The 23,807-nt window shown below is 38.1% G+C and overlaps 3 protein-coding genes across 6 annotated transcripts; 2 read left to right on the top strand and 1 right to left on the bottom strand.

Moving 5' to 3' along the window:
- The first annotated feature begins 212 nt into the window (after positions 1-212).
- LOC122024045 (cyclic nucleotide-gated ion channel 1-like) lies at positions 213-8,881 on the top strand. 3 transcript variants are annotated; one of them, XM_042582549.1, is made up of 8 exons: positions 213-355; positions 815-937; positions 2,630-3,158; positions 3,754-3,966; positions 4,902-5,182; positions 6,182-6,293; positions 7,728-7,964; positions 8,141-8,881. In XM_042582549.1, the coding sequence occupies exons 2-8, from the start codon at positions 909-911 to the stop codon at positions 8,822-8,824; spliced, it is 2,085 nt and encodes a 694-aa protein (XP_042438483.1). In that variant the 5' UTR covers positions 213-355; positions 815-908; the 3' UTR covers positions 8,825-8,881. The 3 variants fall into 3 exon arrangements, with proteins under 3 accessions (XP_042438483.1, XP_042438482.1, XP_042438484.1); XM_042582548.1 differs by having other exon boundaries at positions 826-937; XM_042582550.1 differs by lacking the exons at positions 213-355; positions 815-937 and having other exon boundaries at positions 3,040-3,172.
- A 5,434-nt stretch (positions 8,882-14,315) lies between these two features.
- Positions 14,316-18,220, bottom strand: LOC122025300 (pentatricopeptide repeat-containing protein At3g49170, chloroplastic-like). Of its 2 annotated transcripts, none has more exons than XM_042584083.1 (2): positions 17,446-18,220; positions 14,316-17,334 (listed from the first exon to the last, which is right to left on the bottom strand). In XM_042584083.1, exons 1-2 carry the CDS (start codon positions 18,210-18,212, stop codon positions 15,639-15,641), a joined length of 2,463 nt encoding a protein of 820 aa, XP_042440017.1. In that variant the 5' UTR covers positions 18,213-18,220; the 3' UTR covers positions 14,316-15,638. The 2 variants fall into 2 exon arrangements, with proteins under 2 accessions (XP_042440017.1, XP_042440016.1); XM_042584082.1 differs by having other exon boundaries at positions 14,317-15,335; positions 15,402-18,220.
- A 1,979-nt stretch (positions 18,221-20,199) lies between these two features.
- LOC122024297 (protein ABCI7, chloroplastic-like) lies at positions 20,200-23,788 on the top strand. Its single transcript, XM_042582893.1, has 3 exons — positions 20,200-21,176; positions 22,941-23,200; positions 23,295-23,788. Exons 1-3 carry the CDS (start codon positions 20,262-20,264, stop codon positions 23,596-23,598), a joined length of 1,479 nt encoding a protein of 492 aa, XP_042438827.1. The 5' UTR covers positions 20,200-20,261; the 3' UTR covers positions 23,599-23,788.
- Positions 23,789-23,807: the final 19 nt, after the last annotated feature.

Raw genomic sequence — 23,807 nt, forward strand, 5'->3', positions numbered from 1 at the left:
ACGAGATGATTTTGGAAGGACAAGTGCTCCAAAGAGGTTGTTACATCATAGATCGACAGGCAAGAGTCGGCAGTAAGAGTATCGTTAGAATCATAATTGGAGGGGATCCGTAAAGAGCCTAGGCCGTCGCATAGTGGACTGACAGTAGGTACGGCCTGCCTCTTGCTCCTCTCCGCCTCTCCACGTCCTCCGGAAGCATCCAAGAAGTTTCTCTGCCTATTTAATCTGTGACAGCTGTTTCCGAGATTTTAAAATTGGCGGATGCGTTGGTAGTGAACAACCTTCCCGTCGAAACAGAGGAGATGAATCTCCAGCCTGGAGGGAAAAATCCTCCTCCTCCATCGCGGATCGGGAGGTATGCGAGTTGTTCCTCTTAATTCGTTTGGATCAGATTTCGTCTCCCTTTTGGTTGTGCACTTTGTTTGAATGTTGGTTCGATCTTGGTTTTGTGATGATTGTAGCAGTTGTGTGAAGGTTGAGTTGGCGAGGGTTTCGATCTCGTTCCCTTTTCCCCAGCTTTCGAATTGTTCCCGTCTAGTTTCTTCGTCATCGTAACTCGGAGTTTATGTTAAAATTAAATGCGGAAAAAAGTGCACCATTATGTTCCTCTTCAATGTGTGAATCTCGACTTTTCTGAATTTTCAAAAGTCATGCTTGACTACTTAAGTTCTCAATCTTAGTACTGCACCAGTGCAGGCATTTGCTAACTGCAAATAGTGATGTTTGTCTGTTTCATTGTCTTGCTTTTACATAGACACAACAAAAAGTCGTTTATGAAATTTCTATGATTTGTCTTTATTTTCATGGTTGGTAGGCATTTGTCAGGTAACTAATCTATAAGGCGATACTTATTGATATATGCAAACGTATATTTCAATCTCCCGCTGCATGATAATCAAACTGAGGTCATGGATCATTTGGAGGATAAATACATGAGGTAAGCTATTATTTTATTTGCAATGCCAATCTATATATGGTAACTATCCTTTTTGAGCATCTAAATATATATGTTACTATAGTAGTGCTTATATAAATATAATTTTTTTACAAGGTTGGTAGACTTCTAAGAAATTAAGAGCTTAGTGCTCACACTCTACTTCCAATTCTTAGGACATTTGTGAATTTCTCACTAATTCCTTGGACCTCAGTTTTTAAGCTATAAAGAAGTATCAAGATCCTACATTGATCCTGCATAGATCCTGCATTGTTGGTTAATCCATTTGGATAACATGGTCCCAAGCAAGAACGAGACCATGGTAAATTGTGCCAAAATAGATCTAATTTAGACATGGTGAATATGCTCAAGTAGAAATTGGGTACAATTGCTAGGCTTGTTAGTAATGCATGTTCTAGACTCCAAATTAGGCCATGGAGCTTTTACAACAACAACAAGTTAAAGATATTTGATCACACAGATGAGGGCGGTTAATTAATTTCCTTCATGAGGCTTATGTTAGACCATGCGAACTTGAACATTTTTCATCTACTTAATCTCAAGTTTATGAAGAAGGCACTTTTGTTAGTTAGAGTTAATAGTGGGAAGCAAAAAAAGGAGATGTGATTTATCCGCTTAATTGGTTCACAAAGTGAAGGGGAGCCTTGGCGCAATGGTAAAGTTGTTGTTATGTGACCAAAAGGTCCCGGGTTTGAATCCTGAAAATAGCCTCTTGCAAAAAGTAGGGTAAGGCTGCGTACAATGGATCCTTTCCCGGAACCCCACATGGCAGGAGCTTCGTACACCGAGCTGCCCTTTTTTTTTTTTTAATTGGTTCACAAAGTAATTCACATGAATATGATTTCAAGTATCATTGAAATTGATTTTATGGATTTGTGGAAATTGATTAACTTCCACATCTGGATTAAAATTTTAATCATATTGAAACTGGAAAGTTTAAATTTTAAAGTAGCTTAAAGCTGAAAGCTAAATTTATAATTATCAAAATCCTAATATGACTACAAAAATTTACAAAGTAGCATTTTTATAGATCACTCTGAATATTAAGATAGTAGGTATTGCATGTAGAGGTTCCATGAATAATCTCCCAATTTATGTTGATATTTAATCTCATATCATTGAAGTTCTTTGCAATTTGATTTTGGCTCTATTCTTAGCTTTATGAATTATCTGATGGTTGACTTTGCACATCATCCATAGACCAAAGAGCTTTTGCATGAGTCACACATGTAAGCGAAATCTTAAATCATTCAACTTTTGTTTCTGCATCCAATTGGCATCGCTAAATTGAAATGCTCATGTTCTTTTAAAAAAAGAAACAGATCAAGTGCATATTTTATGGTTGCATCATTGATGCAGACTAATATTTTAGGGAGTTTCAGAAAGGTCATGCAGTGTGCCACATAAGCAAATTGTAAGTGACATTGAGAGGAAATCTGGTCTACATCCTATGCTTGCAAGTTTTTTCTTGACAGTCAGAGGAATGTGAATCTTGAAATTGTAATTAATTCTTTTTCCATTTATTTTAATGTTTTACCTGGTTTTAATCTCTAATTGCCAATTTACCTTCTTCGGTCAAATTGTTAGAAATTATAACTTATTTAGTTATGCAGTACGAATTTTTCTATGGAACTCTTATACGCAATCTTATTGTCATCTCTTCATTGTAAACAGGTTTCGGGACTGGAGTTCAGAGCTATCTGTGGACTCAGATAAGGCTTTTTTAGGAAGAAAGAATAGAAGTAGTTTTAGCTACATAAACCTGAATTTTCAAAGAGCTTTTGATTGGATAAGAAAGTTCTTTCAGTTTTTAACAGAATCATCTAAACGAGAACCAAAGTCTAAAAGGAAAGTTCTAGATCCTCAAGGACCATTTCTTCAGAGGTGGAATAAAATATTTGTTATATCCTGTATAGTTGCTGTTTCTGTGGACCCCTTGTTTTTCTACATTCCAGTCATTGATGGTGACAATAATTGCCTTTATTTGCAAAACAATCTGGAAATTGCTGCTTGCATACTGCGTTTTTTCACAGATATCTTCTATGCAGTCCATATAATTTTCCAATTTCGAACTGGTTTCGTTGCTCGTTCATCTAGGGTATTTGGAAGGGGAGTTTTGATTGAGGATTTTTCAGCAATAGCCAAAAGATATTTATCGTCATATTTCATAATTGACATTCTTGCTGTTCTCCCACTTCCGCAGGTATTGCACTTGAGGTACTATTAACTAGTACATGTTACACATTAGTAAATCTTCATCCTGATTAAGTTAAACTATGAATGTTTTTGATTATTTTAAATGTCTTGGATTAGTCATATCAGGGAATACATGTAATATCAAATATTTAGTTGCTATACTGTAATTTTTCTTTTAAATATGTAGGTAACTTTAAAATGTAACAATAGTTTTAGAACTGTACTTGCCCCTGTATGGTTAGTTCAAGGTATATGCAGCAGTAACTTGTTATTAGTATATGACGCTCTTAAGTAGTTGAAATACCTTAAGCCATCTCTAGTGTGTCCACGCTCCTCGAGGGGCTCCTCGAGGGGCTCCTAGAACTTGTGGGAAAATTTGAAGTCTAATGGAGCAATCAACTGAAAATGAGTGTCCTACATACAAATGGTTCAACTTTCTATAGTTCATATGACTTGCAACTATCTTTCCATCAAAGTGTAGGGCACATCCAAAAGTTTCCTTGTTCAATTCTTGTATTTTAATTTTATCAACGTAAATAGATATTCTCAAAGTCTCATTTCTTTGACAATGCTACAATAATTACATTTTCTTTTCTACACAGATGGTTATTCTGATAATAGTGCCCAAACTTGAAGGATCGGCACTTTTGAATGCAAAGAATGTACTAGTTTATATAGTCATATTTCAGTATTTCCCAAGACTTATTCGGATCATACCATTGTATCTTGAAGTTACAAGGTCCTCTGGCATAATCGCCAAAACAGCATGGGCTGGAGCTGCATTTAACCTTTTACTTTATATGCTTGCAAGTCATGTGAGTGTATACAATGTGCCATTTTTTATTTTTGCTGCATGTTGATTTTGAATTTGTGCTAGTCTTAGCTAAATCTTTGAACTTAGTCTCTAAGCTTTCTTACTGTTGATGTCAAACTATTTCGTAGATTAAGTTACTTATGGATAACTTTAAGTTCGGGAATGGGGAAATGTTGAACTGCATTCTAATGAGATAACCATGTATAGGTGTGTATATATAAGACACTATAAAATCTTAAATCTAGAAGTATCATTGTTACATCGCACATGAGCTACATTTGTCATGAAATTAACTTTGCTCACCGCACTTGAATTGCGATAGTCTCGCAGCAAAAATATAAACAATAGCTAACTAAACTAACTAAATGTATACATTTGAAGAAACTCCATCAGTACTATGCATACATCTCAACAAGTACTTTGATGTCACGAGGCTACGATAATGCCATGGGCGACGACGGCAGTGGCAACACGGGCGGGGGGAGGTTTGAGGGTTAGTGTGAAAGTTGAAGAACACATAGGAGAGATAAGGAATAGGGTTTGGGTTTTCGTTTTGCAAAAACTATTTTTAGAAATTACAACTAAGCCCTTTAAAAATAAATAAATAATATGACAATCAATGTGGGACTAAATCTGCTATACTATTAACCTATTAGCCTATTATATTCTTCATAGTTTACAAATATTAGCTAAGCTAATTCCAATCACCTGAAGAGTCCGATGAGACAATAATTCTTAGTAGTTGAAGAACTTAAAAAGGAGCTACACTTTCCTAAATGTTGTATGTCCAACCATTCTTCTTTTAAATAATAATATTTTTTAATAAAAAAACTTATTGCATATGACAGAAATAACTTGCCAAAGCTATAGCTATATATATTCATTGTACTTGAAAGAACTTAACTTTTCCTGATGTGAACCTTCCTTTTCTTGTAGATATTGGGAGCGTTATGGTATTTACTTTCTATAGAACGTGAAAACACATGTTGGAGAAAAGCTTGTGCACTAGAGTCTGATTGCGTAACTGACTTTTTAGTATGTGGACAAGCAAACAGCCAGAAAAATAGTTTCTTAGAAACTCTTTGCCCTATAACTCCAGACAATGCAACTGAATTTGACTTTGGAATTTATCTACCAGCTCTTCAAAATGTTGTTCAATCAAAAAAGTTCCTGGAGAAGTTTCTTTATTGCTTTTGGTGGGGGCTCCAAAATCTAAGGTATTACATCAATGCAGAACTTTGAAATGCATCCTTGATATTTTCCCTCTCCTTTGTTTAACTGGCAACTGTTGTTTAGCTCAAGTGACTGAGAATAACTATGTTACTCCATGCTTATCTTTACTGAATGATTTTGCTGATTATTTGAAATTATTCCTCTTGACAGTTCAATAGTTTTTATTCTCTCTACTGGTACAACGCTGATGGGAAATGTGGAGCTTGATTCTACACAATATGCAGATTCAAGTGCTGTTGCACCTGGGATCTAGCTCCTACTTTGCATATGTTGTTTATTCTGCAATTGAATCTAGATTTTAGTTGCTATTGACTACTTGAATTACTACAGTCTACTACTACAACAAGCTATAAGTCTCAACAATTTTGGGTCAGTTAGTGGATCTTATTCCACCATTGAACTACCTGCATTATTTGTATTAGTATTTAAATTATATAGAGGGCACGTTGTGGTCATGGGCCAAGGCAATTCATTGTTTTACCATGTAAATTCGTTTGCCATTCTCTCTCTCTCTCTCTCTTTGTCTCTCTTTTATCTGCTCCTCAGGAGGTGATCAACTCCTAATAAAAGACCACAAAGCATTAATGATTTCTATAATTATCTTTCTTTTAACTATGCAAAACCTAACAATAGTTGACAGGTTTTTATTTCTCTTTTCCTCCAGTTGTCCTTAGCAACACCATAAATGATCTGCATCATTGATATTGTACTACATGAGTAATTATTCATTCTTCCTTTGCAAGTTTCATTTGTTTGTACAAATTGTTATGACTCAACTTGGTTATGATTGACGGAATCAATTGTTCTATATATGGTTACATGTTACATATGTTTCCTTCCAGTTGCTCTTCACTTAAATGAACAATTTAGCATATGCCAATTCTCTCTTCAATAGATACATAATTTCCTCTTTGGGGGGACTTTATCAAAATGATTTTTCATCCAATAATGTTTCTTGTGGCTAAGATTTGATATTTTTGCAGTTCTCTTGGACAAAACCTTCAAACAAGCACTTTCATATGGGAGATTATGTTTGCAGTTTTTGTTTCCATCTCTGGTTTAGTTCTTTTTGCACTTCTAATTGGCAATATGCAGGTATGATATTCTACTTCTCAATGCTTCTTATGCTTTGGATTTTCATTCTGTTTTCTTAATAGCAAGAGAGTTCTTCCTTATATCACATAAGATACGAGGATCACCTTTTGCAAATACATGCTGAAACTTTCCAAAGTTCTAGTCCTTTTTCTAAACCATCTACAGAGTGGTGTTGTTTTATGTCATATTATGACAGGAATTTTATTATTTGTATGGTGCTTAGTGGGAGAGGCAGACACATTCATGGGAACCACCAAAGGGCGTGTTCTTAGCAAACATACAAGTATTTTTTTTCCATGAAACAAATTTTAGATCTAAGAAGCCAGTACAACATAGGTCAAGTTGTCCTTGGTAAGGGTGAATGATAGTTCAAAAGTTAGGGATCAATTTAGAAATTTCATTTTAAATTTTAGAGTTTAAAAGTTCTGTATGATTTTAATTTCTAGGGGTTGTTAAAAAGTTTCTTATAGTTTTAAGAGAAATTAATCCCTTTACAAGTTATAACTTTAGAGATAAAATAGGATTTTTCTTAGTCAATTAGATCTTATTTTGAGTTAATAAGGTGAGTTAATATTCTTTCAGTTTAATATTATTTTTCTGCCTTGTTAGTCAAGAGCTTAAGTTTTAGGCAGCACAATTTGTACATGTTCTACCAACTTAACTGGTATAGAACACTTAACTTGAACGAGGTCAAATACTTATATGGCACTGCATAGTGAGTAATTTTGACAACTAAAAGTTGTCAAAATAGTACGTCAAAGTATCATGATTATTGCACTCATGTACTAATAAATTTCTACTTGTTAGCTATTTGGATAGAAATTGGGATGAAAATCTAATCAAAAGAATAGCAAATTGTTGCACTTCTGCTTGTAAGGCAGAATATGTGGTGGGATTGCCTACCAGATGGTTGAGGAAGTTCCTGCAAGAAATCAACTATGCACAACAAAAAGCAATATTATTTTGTTCACATTAAGTCAGTAATAACATTAACAAAAAAATTCCAATTTATCATTAGATGAGTAAGCATGTTGATGTTTGCTTTCGTTTTACATTATTTCATTTCATTTCATATAAAAAGGTGATACAACTTGAGTACTGAAAGACATATAACCAAATAGTCAATATTTTTGCATGTCCCTTCCAATTTTTTTGTAAATGTTAATATTTTGCTTGGGATGCACGTTTAAAGATTATATTTAAATAGAGTCTAGAAAAAAAAAACCTGTTTAATTATATTTAAATCATTTACTGAGAGATCTCTATTTCAAAAGTTGTCTGAGTCATATTAGTCACCTTATATCTATTTAATAGGATTAGTGGTGTGGCGATTGATAACAAATTGTCGAAGGAATAAAGAAATTCTCCATTTATTTTCATCCCATTACAAAATATATCATATATTGCATCCACAGCAACTTTTGTACATCGCAGACATATCTACAATCAGCTGCAGTGAGGATAGAAGAAATGAGAATCAAAAGGAGAGATGCAGAACAATGGATGTCTCATAGGTTGCTTCCTGAAAGCCTGAAGGAGCGAATAAGCCGCTATGAGCAGTATAAATGGCAAGAAACAAGAGGAGTAGATGAGAAGCATCTCCTTCAAAACCTTCCTAAAGACCTTCGAAGGGATATAAAGCGCCACCTTTGCTTATCACTTCTCAAGCGGGTATAAATTTGAACTTTCTTTCTAGTTTACTTCTCAAATTGAAGTTCAGTTCACGCGCATGTTGAAAGCCTTTTCACTGGTTTAAATCTTTACTCGTATGTTTATTGCTTATTGAAAAATAATAGTTTTAATTTAAGGGATTTCCTTACCAGTGACGACGCTCATCCTCCATGTAGGTTCCTATGTTTGAGAAAATGGACGATCAACTCATGGACGCCATGTCCGACCGTCTGCAACCCATTCTCTACACCGAGTCCAGCTGCATTTGCCGCGAAGGAGACCCAGTGAATGAAATGCTTTTCATCATGCGAGGGAAGCTAGAGAGCACCACCACCGACGGCGGAAGGACCGGCTTTTTCAATTCAGATTATCTCACGGCAGGAGACTTCTGTGGCGAGGAGCTCCTGACCTGGGCCCTGGACCCGACCTCCATAACCAGCCTCCCAATCTCCACGAGAACAGTCAAAACCCTGTCCGAAGTGGAAGCCTTCGCTCTCATGGCCGACGATCTCAAGTTCGTCGCATCCCAGTTCAGAAGGCTGCACAGCAAGCAGCTGCAGCACACGTTCCGATTCCATTCGCAGCAATGGAGGACATGGGCAGCCTGCTTTATACAGGCAGCATGGCGGAGGTACACGAAAAAGAAGCTCGAAGATGCTTTACATGAGAAAGAGGAAAGTAATCTCCATGATGCAATGGTGGCTAGTGATGTTGCTGCTTCTCCAAGCCTTGGTGCGGCGCTGTATGCTTCGAGGTTTGCAACCAATGTTCTGCGTAACTTGAGGCGGCACAAGAGCAACAAGGCATGCACATTGATGTTATTGCAGAAGCCAGCAGAGCCCGATTTTTCTGCTGAATAGAACCAATCCTGTGCGGAGGACAAGCATACTTATTCTAAGTTGAGATTATTCGTGGAATTTATATCTTTTACCGGTATATATATATATATATATATATATATATATATATATATAAAATAATTATCAATAATCTTCTACTCTTCTATTTTTTTCTGTTTCACTTCATGAACTCGTGTCTTTCTCCTTTTATATATATATATATATATATAATTATCAATAATCTTCTACTCTTCTATTTTTTTCTGTTTCACTCCATGAACTCGTGTCTTTCTCCTTTTATATATATATATATATATATATATATATATATATATATATAATTATCAATAATCTTCTACTCTTCTATTTTTTTCTGTTTCACTCCATGAACTCGTGTCTTTCTCCTTCTCCTCTTTCTTATGCTCTGTTTACGATGTTCTCAAAGGACGCTATTTTCCTTCCCCACTGATAATCTATCTCCGTATTCTTTCTTCGTACATAAAGTAAAAATTTTTATGCATTCGATTTGATGTAAAATAGTATATTATTTTTTTTAATATTAAATTGATTTTGGATATTAAAAACATATTATTCGATAAAAGAAATGTAAACTATATAGATTTACTATTAATATTAAATAAAAATTTAAAAGAATCAATTGAAAATTTAAATAAAAAATCACATAAATTTTTGTCGGAAGATAATGCTTTAGAAAAAATAGAAATAATAAATCTAAATTAAAATCAAAGATATTAAAAAATATTTTTTTAATGCATGAATAATTTATAAAATACTACTAATAATATTTGTTAATATAATATATAATATCATCAGAAAAAAAATTTTTAAATTAAAATCAATAAATTTTTATTTATGTTTAATAATATCTTATGAAAAATTAAATAAATTAATAATTTTATCCAGCGAATAAAATTATTATCAAGCTTAAATATAAAATTTTAAATAATTTTTTATCTAAAAAATTTAAAAAATAAATTATATATAAAATAAATTAATAATATTTTTTAAAAATATATTAAAATTTTACTTAGGTCCTCAAAACTAGTTGAGACGGTCCCTCAGAACTAGTTGAGACGGTCCTGTTGGGTACGGGATGGAAATGGTGATGGTGCCCCGCATGTGCCCCCACGCGTCCACTTCAGTGCAACCACCGTTGTCTGCCTCTCCTTCCACCGTCCATCTCAACACGAATCTATCTTTCATTTGGCCTAGGGGTGCAAACAAATCAAGTTAGTTTGTGAGCTTTTCGAGCTGGTTCGAAAAATATTTGATTTGTATTCAAAATTATCGAATTTGAACTGAACTCAAAACATGTTTGATAATTTTTTCAACCGAGTTTGAACCCATAATATTTTATTCGATTGTTCATGAATCACTCGCGAGCCGAACTTCAATCGAATTTTAATTATTTTTATATAATTGTAACTTAAATATATTCGCATTAATGTTTGAATAATTTGAATTTAAGTCATTTCAAATTATAGTTTAAATATATTGAAATTAAGGTTCGAACAATTCCAATCAAACTCGAGCTTAAATTTTATTTCGAATTGAGCTCAAATCAAAATTACTTATATTTTTGAGCTTCGAATTAAAGTTTCAAATATCATATATATTTTTTGAGCTGCTTTGTTTGCACCTCTACTCCGGCCTTGTACAACTCACCTCGTGATTCGGCATGTCGATAACTCTCGTCGATGGATTGGCTCGCGCGTCAGGCATACGTTGACTTCTAGGGCGATTCGATGGCAGGATGTGGCGTGGTGCCTCTACTTGTCCAGGTGTAGTAGGCATAGCCATGGACTCGACGTGTCAACAACCTCGTCCTCTTCCCTACTATAAAAAGCCAATGACATACACCCAAGGGTGGCTCGTGGATTAGGGTGGACTCCAACCTCACCTAAAGGAAATTAATAACTATAATGTTATCGGCCAATAATATATTTATCTTCTTATTTATTTAAATCAAAATTATTTTAATTTGATACAGTTAAATTAAAATCAAATCAAATTTAAAGAGTTAAATCAATTAATTTAGAATATTTTTGGAGAAATTTTGTTCTCTGTTTTTTTTTTAACTCATCGGCTTTGCCTCTTTTCTCCTTTCCTTTCTCTTTTTCCACACCGGTCAGCCCCAACCTCCACCCCCGCCCGCGTCACTATTGAATCTTCCACCATCACCGCAAGTGTTTCAGAATGGAAGCGTCTGCCCCTAATCTGGCCACCGACGACCACTCCACTCTAACGCTCTGTCGTTGCTACCGGCGCCGCTGCGCTCTCGTTCGTGCATCCAAGGTCGTCCTAAACCCATCGGAACAGATCTGCGCCAACGCCTCTTGCTCCACCGTCTCACCTCCTCCTCTCGCGAATGTCGGTACCCGTGAAACTAAGGGTGTGCTGCCGATGCCGCGGCTCCGGCACCTCTGACGTCATGGCTGGCGGCGGACCCGCGGTGCCTGGCGTACGGATTAGTGTCGCTACTGGGGCGACGGAAGAACGTGGAGGACGCGACGGTGGCGGTAATGGGGCTAGCTGCAGGCCCAATGGAGAATGAGGTGGGGCGCCATAAGGCCACTGGCGAGGGGGAAGCAGTGGAGATGTGGAAGCAGGAAATGGTTGCGGGGTTCGCCAGGGTGGATGCGGAGGTTATGCAGAACCCCAAGGAATTACAGTTGGGAATGGTAGGTGATGTGCGTAGATTGTATACACTTGTTTAGCATGTTTTGACGCACATTCACATATTTTGCGTATGCTTTGTCTATACATTTTCGTACTTCCAGCTTTGTTTTTAGCATATTTACTCTTTTTGTTCGAAGATCTGCTTTTGTGCATTTTCTGTACACAGGAGTCGTATTTAGAGAAGAATTTGTGATCGAGACCAAATCTGCAAGCTAACGAAAAGAGGAAGACACCATCTTGGAGTGTCACACGACCATGTCTAGTAGATTGACCTATGCCGTGTGGTGATGCTCACCCGTGCAAGCCTTGCAGAGCCAAAGCAGTACATGGTCGTGTCCCAGACACGGTCGTGCAATTTTCCCAGAAGCCAAACAAGCCATGGTCGTGTCCCAAACACGACCGTGCATGAGTTCTAGAGCTGGAGGCAGCGCAGGCCATGTAAATCTACACGGTCGTGCAAGGATGACAGTGGCAGAACATGTCACGGCTGTGTGCATCACAAGGCCGTGTGAGATGGGCAGTGAAGAGAGTGACCTAGGTCATGTCTCACACACGGTCAGGTCTCGAGGTCGTGTGGTGCCCAAAATCTCTGCTCTATATAAGGGTTTCTTTCACCATTTGAAGAGGGGAGTTCTTCCTTTTGGGAGAGAACAAGATTGGGGTGATTCCTCACCTTCTTGGAGGGATTTTCCGGGATCTAAGGGCGGATCTTCAACGAATCGACTCCGAGATCGAGGATTGGATCTGAAGACCGTTCTTCATTGTAGATAAGCTTTTCTTCCCTTTCTCTTCTTGGATTTTGGGATCAAGATGCTTAAGATCTTCTTGTCTTTGGGTTTCTTTTCTTGTTCTATGGATTAGATCTCCTTGTTCTAGGATGGAGGGAGTATTTGTAATATGATTTGATGTAAACTCTTGTGGATTTGCCAATTTCCTATTTCTATGATTTTGTCTTGTTTGTATCCATTTGATCTTGTGTGAATTGTTGTGATTGGACTTAATTACCATATTTGATTAAATGTTTGGGTATCTTATGGATCTTGTAGAGGTAATTCCTCATTCGATTATCCGAGGGACGTTCGTGACAGACAAGCTCGTGTATGGACGATTGAGGGATAATCTTGAAGGTGAAATAAGGTCATTCAAGGGGGTAGGATAGATTGTATGCATTAATCTTTTATATCTTAATATGGGTTGAGAAGTAATGCATTTCTATGTTGATTATCCGAGGGACGCACGTGACAGGCAAGCCCGTGTAAAGACATCATAGGAATCATTCCTAATTGATTATATTTAGATATAAATTTTAGTCCTCAATCGATTGTCTATTGTAAGAAAGAATTGACAACCTTCTACAAATGATGGACAATTGAGGAATAATATTTGGTAGATCATTTGCATTGAATAACATTACAAAGAAATCAAAACTCCTAGAACATCCTTTTATCATAGCCCTTATCCCTGTTTCTATGCTTTTACTTCTATATTTTACTTTTTATAGTTACACCTAGCTTTTATAAATCAATTGATTAGTTATTTAAGTAATTCGTGTTGAGATATCTTTAGTGATTATAACCAATCCCTGTGGATACGATATCTTTCTTTATTACTGACGACGTATCCGTATACTTGCGGAACGTTAACAATGGAGTTGACGGCGGTGGCGTCAATGGTGACCAAGAAGTGGATTATTGTGGGTGGCCAACTGTGGCGACTCTATGCTTTCCCGTGGCGGGGTGGCTATGCATTTGTCCTTCGATCAGAAGGTCCATTTCTTCCTTCGACGTCTTCTTCTTCTTCTGCGTTATGAATTATTATACTCTGAAATACAAGTTTCTTCATGCCTTATTTTAGAAACTAGAGTTTTTAAAATTAGGTAGAATTTAGAATGAATATCAAGATGAATGGACATGGAATTCCTAAAAGACTTCATAGATGTTTTGGAAGTTTGGGATCCATTATTTAACAATGAAATATAATTAATAAATTAGAGAATGAGCAGTTAAAATAGTGAACTACCCTTAAGCCAATAGAAGATTATAAGGCAAAGTTAGGGTCCATCCTATGCCCCTTAAGATAAAAAAAATGGATTTTGTCATCCGAGAGATTGTATAGTTATGTTCAATAACAAACATGAACATATTATAAGACGAGTTGAATCAATTTACAGTGAAGGTTTGAGGAATAGAAGAAGGGGACCAAAGAAGCTTCTCATTAACAGAAAGAAAAATGATTTAGGAGTTTTGAATTTTCCTAGTAATATATTTTGATGCAGTTCGAAGGAGGGATAGGCTAATGAAGTTGATCTTAGTAGTTGAGACAAAATCAGCTTGTGGAAAGTAATAAGATGATGATGAAACCATCCTAGTGATATGTAATATGATTCCTTCATTTTGGAAAATGTAATATTGATCCTTAAAGCAAAATGAGCAAATCAAACCCAAAAGAAGTAAAGAAGAAATCGTCAAAGAATATTTTTTTGTCGCAATTCAAACAATTCCAGAAATAACGGATGTTAGATAATATTGATTTTTAAAAAAGAAGCTAACAAGCTACACACTATTCTGTTAAGTTTTTTAATGCAACTGAATTACCTAAGGGATCAGCTGAAACATAGTATTCGACGTTTGGTTATCATTTTTAATACAAATTTGTTTTGTTTATTTGTAGCAACTATGTTTGGATAAATCTAGCACACAAATATAGATACAGTCAATTTATATCCATTTGCAAGTATACAAATATAGCATTTCCACATACAATTTGAATATAGAAGTTAGCCATGCCACAGTTGGCATAGTGTTTCTAGTTTGTACCTGTGCCCATTCCATATCAAGAATGTAAATATGTATTGTTGAATGTGTATGTATCCAAGTAGTTCTGGGTTTTTTCTTCTGGACCCTGCCCTATTAAGGTCGATCAATTCTGCATTCAGTTATTAAGGAAAAAAAAAAAATGCTCATTGCTTTCTTGGTATACTCCACTGAATCACCTCTATCTCTTCTAGTGTAATTTTTTTTAGTTTGCAGGTTCTTACTCATTGATCTAGTAAAGTTTGCTGCTCGATACAACTGTCGTAAAAAGGTGATTACACTCACTCCAGGTGCCCCTCAGAGTCCATTCCCATATTATGTTAAGGAAGATAAATCATTGATGCTCGATACCACACGTCAACACGTGGTGAACTCTCTAATGCCTATACTTCTCACGGTTCCTCATGCATATATGTATAATGGATTGCCTACTCACATCAGAGCAGTACCGTTTTTTCTAGTGCTTACTTTTTCTCATTGATGTCTATCTAATGGAATGCCTGTTCATCGTAGAAAGAATGAAGTGCAAAATTCCTTTGACAGCCTTAAAGAACACTATATTTTCCCCTTGCTGTCCCATGATTTGAGCCTAAGATCCCCTTATAGAATACAACACGAAGTATCATGGCATTATCCATTCATTCATGGCATTCTTTCCTTATTTTATAGCTACCAAAATTTTTGGACCATTTAAAATAAATTATTTTATACATTGTGTTTGAACATCTACCATTAAAGTAGCCCGACAAACGAGAGGAGCTCAGAAAGAGTAGAAGCTCTGGGAGGACAAGTCCTGTACTGGGACTGTCCTCGTGTCTTGGGAATACTGTCCATTTCTAGGTCCTTTGGTACGTAACATATTTCTATTGTTCCTTTTGGCAATGTTCAATGTACTCAGACACGGTCAGTTATAATCGTTATCGTGTATGCATGCAGGAGACTACGTTCGAAAGCCTTATGTCAGCGCTGAACCTGAATTCATGGTGATTGAATGCTCTGAGGAAGACCAATTCCTTATCCTGGCGAGCGACAGGTTATGGGATATGATATCAAGTGGCATGGCGTGCAGACTGATAAAGAAATACCTGGAAGAGAAGCCATCTGATTCTGATAATGGTACTAGACTACTGGTGGGGTGTCTCATTCTTCTGTCAGATATGCTGCTGCCATGCTCGCAAGGCTTGCTATTTGTCGAGGGAGTTTTGACAATGTCACTGTGATGCTGATGGTGTTCTGGGACTCTTCATTGTCTCGAGGAATTCCAGCCACCTGAATGCTGATTCACTTAAACACAACTTGTGAGCAGATAAAATTTGTAAATCTCACCAGTAGTCATTGCAGGAACACTCCCCGTTCCTAATATGATGAAAACGGTTAGAATCCCTCAAGATAACATCTCTTCCAGTGGCTTTTGATATGCATTTAATTGCATTGTGACAGTCTCCACAGACACGAAGGTTCTTGAATACCCGAATCGGCTTGGGACCCGATGTGTTTATGAGACCAAAAGCAACTGCTATCTTCTCGCTGTGCTGAAGTAGGTATTGTTCCTTCAGGTGGTCCTCTATGTCATGAAGAACAAAGTTGGTGTTTGGCACATAACCCATTTCCTTGATTCTAGCAAACAATTCGTCCAACTTGGCATAGATTTTCTGAGCTTGTGGATGACTAGTATCTCCCACATGAAACTTATGAATGATGTTCTCTACTTCTATCCAGCTCAATCCAGCTTCTTTGTTAAGATTTCTCTCCTTCATAGCATGCCTAACAGTTGCTACATCCTCCCATCTACCTACCTCGGCATACATATTAGAGAGCAAGACATAGGCTGCTGGGTCCTCTGGAGCCAACTCCAAGATTCTTTTGGCAGCAATTTCTCCCAACCTGATGTCCCCATGCACACTACAACCACCAAGCAGTGTCCTCCACACCAAGACATCAGCTCTTAAAGGCATGGAATTTATGAACTTAAAAGCATCCTCCAAAAGACCTGATCGGCCGAGCAGATCAACCATGCAGGCATAGTGCTCCATTGTCGGAGCAACCCTGTGGTCCTTTTGCATTGCATGGAAGTGTTCCCATCCTTGTTCAACCAAACCTGCATGACTACAAGAAGACAAAACAGCAACATAGGTTACTGCATTTGGCTTAACACCTGCAGACACCATATTCTGATATAATTTAAGGGCTTGATCCGCATCCCCTTGTTTAGCAAAACCAGTTATCATTGCAGTCCATGAAATCACATTGTGATCATTCATCTCACCAAAAGCTTGGCAAGCATCATCTATACTACCACATCTTGAATACATAGATATCAGAGAATTACCAATGCCCATGTCCGACCGAAGTCCTGCTTTTAATAACTGGGCATGGAGCTGTTGGCCCTTGCTCAGCATTCCAATACTTGCCGCTGCGCTCAGCAGGCTCGCGAAGGTAAATGCATTGGCACCCATATCCATACTCTGAATCTGATAGAGAACCTCAATTGCTTGTTCATAGTTATAATTCTTAGCACATCCATCTGCTATTGCATTACAGGAAACCACATTTTTCTCGTACAATGAATCAAAAGCTCTAATGGCCTCTTCCATCCTTCCGAATCGTGCATACATGCTGACCAAAGAGTTTCCTACAAAATTTACAAATGCTAGACCTGATTTGATGACTCGGGCATGTATTTGCTGCCCCACCTGCGAATCCGCAAGATTTGCACAGGCCTTGAGGATGCTGGAATAAGTGAAATGATTTGGTCGAACACTTCCATTGATCATATTGATAAAAAGCTCAATTGCCTTTTCGTCATGCATGCTACTCTGAGCATAGCCTGAGATAATTGTGGTCCATGACATGACACTGTGTTCATCCATTCGATCAAAAACTTTCCTGGAGTCATCCATCAATGAGCATTTTGCATACATGTCTACAAGGGTGCAACCAACACAGGCATCATGAGCCAATCCTAACCTAATGGCTTGAGAATGCATTTGCCGTCCAAATTCCAAAGACTCCAAGTCACTGCATGCAGAAATGACGCTGCTTAGCGTGAAACGATCAGGTTCGAAATCGCTAAGAATCATTTCCAGGTACAAGTCAAGTGCATCTCTACCACGCCCGTGCTGTCCATACCTGGATATCATTAGAGTCCAGACAACAGCGTTCCTTTCAAGTATTCCATCAAACACCTTGCGGGCGGATAACAAGTCATCATTCTCAGCGAACATGTCTATCAAAGCACAACCAACCGATGCGTCCCACCAGAAAAATCCCATCTTTACCACAAAACCTAGAATTGCCCATCCAATCCACTGGTATTCTGACTTAGAGCAAGCTTGAATCACGCTACAGAAGCTGAATTCGTTGGGGATGATTCCAGTTTCAAGCATTTGGCAGAACATGGCGATGGCTCTCCCTTGCATACCGTTTTGGGCAGCATAAGAGACGAGTGCGGTCCACGACACGACGTCTCTTCTGCTCCCCATTTCTTCGAATATGGAAAGGGCAGCCTCCCACTCCCCGCATTTGGAGTAGAGAGAAATGAGGGAATTTGTGACAACAGAGTCGAACTGGAGGCCCGAGTCAAGAAGGCGGCGTTGGACGAGGCGGCCGCGACGAAGGTCCCGGGAGCGGATGCAGGACCTGAGGAGGACAGAGTAGGAGACGAGGTCGGCGGGGATGCCGCGGTCGGCCATGAGGTCGAGGGTGGAGAGGGCATCGTCGATGCGGCCAGAGTCGGCGAGGCGGATAAGGCGATCCTTGAGGGCTTCAAGGGAGGGATTCCTCGTGGAAACCCGACGGAAAGAAACGCTTGTGGCGGTGGGATTGCTGCGGCGAGGAGGGCGGACAGAAGGATTCGAAGGAAGAAATCTGGCAGCGAGGTGAGCTTCGGCGAGCATCGTGCCGCCCATCCAACCAAGCAAGCTACTGGCTACCATAGTTTGTAGAATCGCGATCCTACGTAGAATCGATTTAGGGTCAGGATCGGATCGGTCAGGATCGGATCGTAGAATCGTACGATCCTACCAAAAACCCTTAAAATCTTATCATACATGATTAATAATTAGAAAAAATACTTTAAAAACTCATTTACATATAAATAGATAACTAATTTTGCATATATATGCAATCATTTACACTCAACACCTTAGATTACATTACTACATGTACAAATTTAAATTAACTAGTAATTTAACTACTATTCTCACATAGTAATAATATTTATATTTTCATATCATAAAATGAAATAATATAAAATTTCTATTAACACAATAATAATAACACATTCAACGTCAAAAATATTTCCTTGGTTTATAAGATGATCCAATTTAAAGGCCAATAAAGCACCTAACGTACATAACAAAAGTTATTGGATCCTTTGATTTAAATATGAACGTCGAAAATAATCTTCTAAAGATTGGTTGATGTCACACAATACTAGACAATAGACATCAAAAAATTCATCATTTTGGGGGGGAAATGAATGAATATTATTGATAAAAAACTAACTCAAAAATAATTAAATATATGTTTAAATAATTTAAAACCCTAACAAGATGAAAAAATATAATAATAAAAAATAAAATCATCTAGGCATCCGAAAATGATTTAAATAATATTTTTTGGGTTTGAAATAGGGTGGTTAAGGATAAACTTTGAAATTTATTAAAGATCTTTGAACGAGCTTTGATTTGATATATTATAGGCCCCGTGGTTCAATCCGAGTCAAAAGTTATGACCTCTTAAAGCTTCCACCGATCCTGCTCCGATTCTGCTCCGATCCTGTTACGATCCTACCGATCCTGTTCCGATCCTACCGATCCTACCGATCCTGCTGCGATCCTGCTGCAAAACTCGATTCTGCACGATCTTGGATCGATTTTGGGTCTTAGGATCGTAGGATCGTACGATCCTACGATCCGGATCGCGATTTTGCAAACTATGCTGGCTACCGTGTCTATAATAATAATAATAATAATAATAATAATAATTTTGAAAATACTGTTTCGTCCGGTCCGAAATCGATGAAGACAGTAAATTAGGAATGTTTACTAGGAATGTGACCCTACCGTTATCTCAGCGGAGGCTTACGTTATTTTGTAATACAAGAAATGTGTTCGATATTTAAATCCGAATCTGAGAGATCCCTTTTATAGTATCATTGTTATGTTATGTATGCATCTCAAAGTATTAATATATTTTTTAAAGAATTTCTAGGAATGAACATGTCATAAAGTGTCTCGAACATCTTTCTTTAAATGAGCTCACCGAGCTCTGTGATTTGATATGCTAGAAGCTTATAAAAGATGATTTACCGATGAAATATTCTCTATCTTTTTTGACATAAACTTTCAAAAGAGTACGATATGACAGGTAGTCGGATCCTGTCGTAAGTCGATCGACAATCGCTCGGCCGATCGATCGCTAGTTCGGCCTGACATAGTATAACCAACAACTCATTTTTCACTCGACTCTTTGTTTTGCCTAAGAGACCTATTATGTCCGATCGATCCTTAGGTCTGATAAGAACAAAATGTGGACTAGGTACATTGCTTCAAACTCGTATGCAACTTGTGAAAGCCGCCCACTCTGGCGGTTTGATCGACACTTCACGTTCAATCGATAATACGAGATTCGTTCGGCCAACCTAGCTTGGTCAGTAATTCTATTAACCTTTTTCTGGAAGCCCGTTTTTACCACCGTATTACTGTCGATTGGAGTCATTCTATTTTATTTTTTAAATATTAATAAAACAATTTTGATTAAAAGTATTTGAATCAATCGATTAAAATTATTTATAAATTAGTCAATAAAGAAATATATATTATTAACCAAAATAAATCGGATTTTAAGAAAAGATGCCTTCTTACTTACAGATCCGCAACGACTGTCCATTTGTGCCGTGCGAATTCAGTTGCCATTAGCAATTCCTGTTCGACTGGCCAACCATGACCTGCTGCTCCTCTTCCGCCCCCGTCGCCGCCTCTGCGCCGCCCCCTCTCCCTCTCCGCTCTCTCCGCCGTCCGGGAGCCGCGTCCCTCATCCTTCCGGTCTCCCGGACATCCCGCCGCCTCGTCCCCGTCCGTGCTGCCCTCTCCGACCCCTTTGTCCTCGAGATCGCCGAAAAGTTCGAGGACTCCCTCTCCTCCGCGGCCGCTGCCGCTTCTCCTCCCCCTCTCCAGAAGCTTCGCGACTGCTCTTCCCAGTCGTTGCTCTCCAAGCGCTGGCCCTCCAACAAAGACGAGCCCTTCCGCTTCACCAATCTCGCTTTCCTCAAGAGCTCCCTCCTCTTGCCCGCATCCTCCCCAATCGCCCTTCCCGTCGAAACTCCTCTCGATTCCCCCTCTCCCCACCTCCTTGCTGTAGTCGATGGCCGCGTCGCTCCCTCTGTTTCCCGCCTCGACGCCCTTCCCACCGGCGTCTTCGTCGGCAGCGTGTCGACCATTCCACCAGGACCCACCCTCGACCGGGTCGTGTCAGCCCTTACCGGAGGGTTTACTGACGGGGACCTCTTCTGGGACTTGAACGGTGTCGGCGCTCCTGATTTGGCTGTGATCTTCGTGCCCGCCGGCGTTCGGGTGGTGGATGAGCCGATTCACGTGCAGTTATGCTACTCCGAGGGGGGCGACGTTGGGTCCGAGTGTCTTCCTGTGTCGAACCCGAGGGTATTGGTTGTGGCCGAGAAGGGGGCGGAGGTTGTAATTGTGGAGGAGCACTTGGGGATTGAAGAGAATGCAGAGAGGTGTTACTGGGCAAACTCCGTGATGGAAATTTCGATTGGAGAGGGTGCCAAGGTCGTGCATTCTTATTTACAGAAGCAGTCGGTAAATGCTGCTCACATCAAGTGGACATCCACTCGTCAGGTGAATTACGTCAATCCTTGAGTTCTTAGGGTTTGTAACAGCTTTTCATTTCTGTTTATGAATTTTGCATTATGATTACAGTTCGTCTACTTTGTTCTAATCCTTCTGTGAAGTGAAGGGGAGAAATTAAGGTGGTCAGGGAAATCAAATGAATACCTTTCCTGTATTATAGGGCTATACTCCAACGAACATAGTTTAATCTTTCACAAGATGGTAGAAGTGTTAGATGGAGAGAGAGCTGCAGGATAATGTTCTAGATTTGTCTAAGCTAATTTTGACAGGTTACCATGAGACTTGATAACTTGATTTATCTACATCATTCACAATAAAGATTGAAGGTCTTGTTCTCTATTGAGTAACAGCAAGTATTACCTTTGTTTTTTATCAAGTTTTATGTTGGATGTTTCCTGTTTCTGCAAAAATTAAAGCAGATTTAATTCACTGGGATACAAAGCCTTTACAGAAACAATTCATCTGTGGATACATTACATATATACTAGTAGTCCTATACAACAGTTTTTGATACAAGAAAATTGCAGATATTTTTAGCTGAGTAATTGAATTAAAATGAATGAAACTCACTATCTGGGCGTCTGTCTCTCTCCGCTCAAAAATTGAAGTATTAATTAAGTGATAAAGTGGGGTTTTTTATTTGTGTGTGTGTAAGTCATTTTCTACAATCTTCAGACCATTTCACTTAAGTAGTTTAACTTTATCAACCTACCAAACCGACTATAAAGAAATTGAGATGTTAGTGTCAACATTCAAATTGAAGTTGGATGAGACAGCATCCATAGTTATTTAATAGAAATTTTTGTATGCTATTAGAAGTTTGTTGTCTCTTGAAATTTTGATAATAACATACATCAGTGTGGAGAATGTAATGTAAGTGCAAAGTGTATAAACAAAGCTTATTATGGTTGTAATCTGAATCAGAATGTTTCCAAGCATCTAGAATCTTAGGGGTTCCTAGGTTTCTCATGGTTAAATGTTGAAACAATATCTAATAGCTGCTTTTTGTCTTCGCATAGTTAGGCAAACTTATCCCTTTTAAAAAAAAATCACCTTTATTTAACTATGGTCTAAATAGTTGAAATTTGGTTGCCTGTTCCATGCTAATCACTAATGTCATACAACATTGGCACCAGGACAGCAGGATGCCTTGCCAAGAATTATTGACTTATCCAAACTACAATGCTGATATTATCATGTTTTCATAGAGTAAACATTTGCCACAGTTGAGATTTGAGTGATAACATAGTTTAAACACAATATGAAGCTTATTGAAAGTTGCATTTTTATAGTTTTCCATTTGTATATGCAAATGAGGAAACAAATACATGTACGATATTTTGCAGTAATTAATTAGATTGCCACTAGGATACAATTGCCATACAATTTTTTGTCAATCTAGGATACAAATAAGACCGTGTCTGTGATATTGTTTTTTCAATGTGTTCCAGCTTTCATTCAGCATGCAAGCAAGATACAGATTCAAGTGTCGTACAACTAATGAGTATTCTAGCCACATTGTATACTTGATTAATTTTCTTGCACAACTTCCAAATTCTGATATGTGACAAACATGACAAGAGAAGAGTGAAAACAAGCAATGATATGGTTGTTCTGAAGTTACAAATTGTAGAGAATTAGTTTTTTTTTTTAACTTGGAGCTTTTAGTTTCCCAAGGTTGCCTGTTTTACTGAAAGATAATTCGTTCTGCAAACATGGGTTTCAATAATTTTTGAGTACCTTTATTTTCAGGAAGCATCCAGTATTTACGAGCTTATTGAGGTTAGTACAGGTGGAAGACTGAGCAGACATAATCTCCATATTCAACAATTAGGCCCTGATACTGTGAGTGAGCTAGCAGCGTTTCACATATCTCGGAACGACCAGACACAAGATCTGCATAGCACATTAATCTTAGATCACCCTCGAGGGTATTCACGCCAGCTTCATAAGTGCATTGTATCTCATTCCTCAGGCCAAGCTGTATTCGATGGTAACATCAGGGTCAACAGGTATTCAGATTCACCATGAAATCAGATCATGTATCATTTGAATTACTTATTAACTTTCCCTTTTTATGATCTGACCTGCTTTACCATTTTCCAGATTTGCACAACAAACTGATGCTGGACAATTGACAAGAACACTTTTGCTGGCACCTCATGCGACAGCCAATGTCAAACCCAACTTACAAATCATTGCTGATGACGTTAAGTGCTCCCATGGAGCTGCTATCAGTGACCTCGAAGAAGACCAGCTCTTCTATTTCCAGGCACGCGGTATCGACCCCAAAACAGCAAGAGATGCTCTTGTGTTCTCATTTGGAGCCGAGGTGATATCACGAATTCCATTTGAACCTATCAAAAAGAGTGTAAGTAGTCAATTAAAGCATTTGCTATCGACCCAATGACCCGATGATTTGATGGATCGAACTGCCTCAGCTTTCACTCCAATTGTCAAGCTTTAATGAATGATACAGACAACATTTGCTAGTTGGCGATCAGTTGCGAATTTGCATAGTGATTAAAATGTATGTAGTCTGAGTGGATTTTTCCCCCCTGTTTTTTGAGCATTTGTGTTAACTGTACGGAATAATTTGCAGACTAGAAGAATGCAAAA

The sequence above is a fragment of the Zingiber officinale genome, chromosome 9B, assembly GCF_018446385.1.
Source record: "Zingiber officinale cultivar Zhangliang chromosome 9B, Zo_v1.1, whole genome shotgun sequence".
NCBI classification, from domain to species: domain Eukaryota; kingdom Viridiplantae; phylum Streptophyta; class Magnoliopsida; order Zingiberales; family Zingiberaceae; genus Zingiber; species Zingiber officinale.